The following is a 3,383-nucleotide window of genomic DNA, read 5'->3' as shown; positions in this document are numbered from 1 at the left end:
GACAGTCAACAAACTTCTAGCACTTCAATTATGAAAGCATATGCCACTTATTATTCTTTTCAATTAGCACCCACCAGACAAGCATGTGTTTGTGTTCCTCAGAGAGATGTCACATACGTTTGAGTACAAGGGGTAGAAAACTGCATTCCAACGTATTTATTTGAATGTTTTATTATTATTGAGAATAACTTGAATTTTCTAATTTATTTATTTGTTATGTTTTAGTATGAAGAGGGGTTAGTTTTTTCTCCCCCTCCTTTTTTTTCCATTTTACTACAAATATTTGAAGAGTTCTCGCTGCTCTTACTCAAGGCTTTACTCGTGAACATCCACTGAAACGTTCTTTGCTCGCAGAGATTCTTAATGGCAGAATTAAAGGATGGCGCAGGCCTGCATGCTGTAGTCCTCCGTCCACACGACCGGGCCCGAGTCACAAGTCTCATGAAAAATACTTGTGTGAGATTGATCAATTGAGCCTGTCTGGCACAAGCCACAGTTCAAAATGACTACAAATCGCACCCAGCTGGCAGCGGCGGCGGGCGAGTGTTGCCGAGTATTTGGAAGGATTTCAGCTTTGATTTGACCCAGGTCTGTGCGCGGCGGAGGAGTTCTAGCTGTACGTGCAACTTAACGCCAAAATCATTAGAAACCAGGGTTCATCAAAACGCTGCTTTGTAGCTTTGGCGACGGCACTTTCTCATTCCACTATTTAGAGTCAGAGGGATCTGATTCAGCTCCGCTTTAAAGAAACATTTAAGCTTTTTATGTTTTTAAGAAAAGCAAGGAATTTAAAGCACATGTTTCCTCTATATATCACTATTAGCTTTGAAGCAATGAGCTGTCGAAACCTGAAGGACCGTGTCTCTTATGCCAGAGTTGTCCGATTCAGGAACAACACTCACCAGTGACTTGGTCAGTACGAATGTTTGCTTCCTCTTGCAGATCCACTGATGTCTTTTGCTTTTTAAAGTTCTCTCTCTATCCAACTCTTCCTGTTAAGTCAGACGTAGCTGACAGAGGTCAAAGAAACAGTCAAAGTACAGCAATCAGGATACTTTTCTCCAGGTGCAGCGGGTGGATCTTAGTAACTTTGCTCATCAGTGTGGCTTTTCTCCACTGGGAATGTGATTTTGGGCACACTGGAGCCAGTTACAGCTTTACACTTTCCACTCTTAAGCTGCTGCTGTTTGTACTCTACATCTATCACTGACGGATGCCACTCCGGTAGTATTCCCCTCCAAACGCTGCTCTGTAAATACGTCACCTGCCGTCAGTAATCCGACAGCGCCGAGCCTGCCGTTCACTGGAAACAAATGAACAGCTCAAATATTTGGACCGGTCTCTAGTATTTGACCTCATGCCCCCCCCCTCTGTTTCATCTCTGGTACTTGTCTATTAACGTTCATAACAAGAAGCATGAACAACATTTATTAATAACATGGTCAAAAAGGCTCATAATACAAACTATATCAGATTTCTATGTCCAAATCCACTGTAGCTTTACAGTTGTTCGAGTGGTCAAGTTTCCCAAAAAAAGCATTGTTAAGTCAACTTCATGAGGTGTTGTTGACTAAGGGACAGTGCTGGGAACAAAGATTTTTCACACAAAAGCAGATCCAACAGGCCGTCTCTGTCCCTTGTGCTGTCAGGACACAGTGCTGCTGGCCGCTGAGGCCGCCTCCACGTGAAAACAACTACTTACCATCAACATGAAGCTGTTTTTTACACTGTACATCCTTAGTATTTTTACACATGAAATGTATATGAGAGGGATGCACATTGATTTCCTTCTTACAGACAGCTTCAATAAAGCACTATGTCAACCTGCTATCCTGTGTGTATCTTCTTGTCTAAATACATATTTGAAATAGTCTTGATCAAAATAATATAATTTAGTCTCTATCAATAAGAGAAACATAATTAAAACACAAAGAACAGAATTTTACCCTACAAGTTTAAAAAAATCCATATCCGCGCAAATGGTCTCACTCTTCTAAAACCTTTTCTGAGATAAATCCTGTGTTGGCATTGGGTGTTTTTCTGTTGCTCAAAATGCGTCTGTCGCTCGTAATGCGTGCGCATTTCTGCAAACGTCTCGCGTCCCCCCTTGGCATGGCTCTGCGCTCCTCCAAACGGGCGCGCCCCACACTTTGAGACGCTCTGGTCTAACTGCTGGTAGATCCTTCAGCTGCACTTTAGTTCCTCTGGTGGTTATGAGATCAGAGCGTCCGCTTGTCTCACACTGGGAAGCTGTAGAGAGAGACGTGGAATCAGAATCTGTAGAGTGTATGTGGAAATGCCCTTTTGTATAACGTATAATATTTGAGAGAAATGATTTACAAGATGTATCAGATATAGTCACATAACGCCACAATCAGAGACGGACCGATATACCGTATTTTCCGGACTATAAGTCGCACCTTTTTTCATAGTTTTGGCCGGGGGTGCGACTTATACTTATATTTATACTTATATTTATTTGTTACTTTCACACTTGCAACTGCATTTCATACATCAGTGCAACTTATTATGTTTTATTCTTCTCTATTATGCCTTTTTTGGCTGGTGCGACTTATACTCCGGTGCGACTTATTGTCCGGTATATACGGTATCTGGCCGATGTTTAGGGTATTTGTTATCGACCTTTAATCTCCAGCAGTCAATGAACGAAAAGTGATTGTGTGGGTGTAGATGTCTTTATATCAGCCTAAAAATATGGTGAAAGCTCATGAAAGGCTTCTCTGAATTCTAAACCAACCATGGAAAACCCAAATTGGTCGATCTCTAACAATAACTAGACTTGAAATACAGAGACCCCTCAGAAGTCCTTCCATCTGAAAAGTACAGAGAGTCCTTTTCCACAGTTTGAAAACTTCTCGTACCTCTGTGCGCAGGTTGTGCATCTCCTCTGTGAGTGCGTTCCTCTCGTGCATCAGCTGGTTCTGTTTGGCCAGCAGCTCACACACCTGCTGAGCGCTGCTTTGACAGTGACAGTCCAACTGCTGCAGTCTACAACACACACACAATATTGACTGAGACGTCTCCTCCTGCCTCATACACAGCCAAATGTTGTAAATATTGGAAGAGAGAACAAAAAGCTTTTTAATGTCAATGGACTTGTGTTGGTCAAATAAGGAGTTTGCACAAAAGGGTGAGCGCAGGCGAGGAAAAGTGACAATAGATACATTTTGATCTGTTAAATGTCATTACAAAAGTACAGTAGTCATTGTCACTAGTTAATGGTAATGAGGGGGGAATCTAAACCAAGAGATGGAGTAGGAAGTGTGTTTTTTCCCTTTTATCACAATTCATGCAGTTATAATCTTTGCATGAGCCGATAGGAGAAGTGAGAGATGGAAAAAAAGAGTGTGACAACATCTGCA

The 3,383-nt window shown here is 41.9% G+C and overlaps 1 protein-coding gene across 1 annotated transcript in view; it reads right to left on the bottom strand.

The window, feature by feature from the left end:
* Positions 1-1,412: 1,412 nt before the first annotated feature.
* sdccag8 (SHH signaling and ciliogenesis regulator sdccag8) overlaps positions 1,413-3,383 on the bottom strand; it is a 34,766-nt gene continuing 32,795 nt past the window's right edge. The window contains exons 17-18 of the mRNA XM_072436370.1: positions 2,883-3,009; positions 1,413-2,250 (exon numbers count right to left, since the gene is read on the bottom strand). Coding sequence (XP_072292471.1) covers positions 2,212-2,250; positions 2,883-3,009 — 166 coding nt within the window. The 3' untranslated portion in view covers positions 1,413-2,211. The remainder of the gene's footprint in view (positions 2,251-2,882; positions 3,010-3,383) is intronic.

Source organism: Eucyclogobius newberryi, unplaced genomic scaffold (genome assembly GCF_026437365.1).
Source record: "Eucyclogobius newberryi isolate DKJ021-1_F unplaced genomic scaffold, fEucNew1.0.hap1 SCAF_8, whole genome shotgun sequence".
Lineage (NCBI taxonomy): Eukaryota > Metazoa > Chordata > Actinopteri > Gobiiformes > Gobiidae > Eucyclogobius > Eucyclogobius newberryi.
This window is presented reverse-complemented; position numbering and strand designations above follow the sequence as displayed.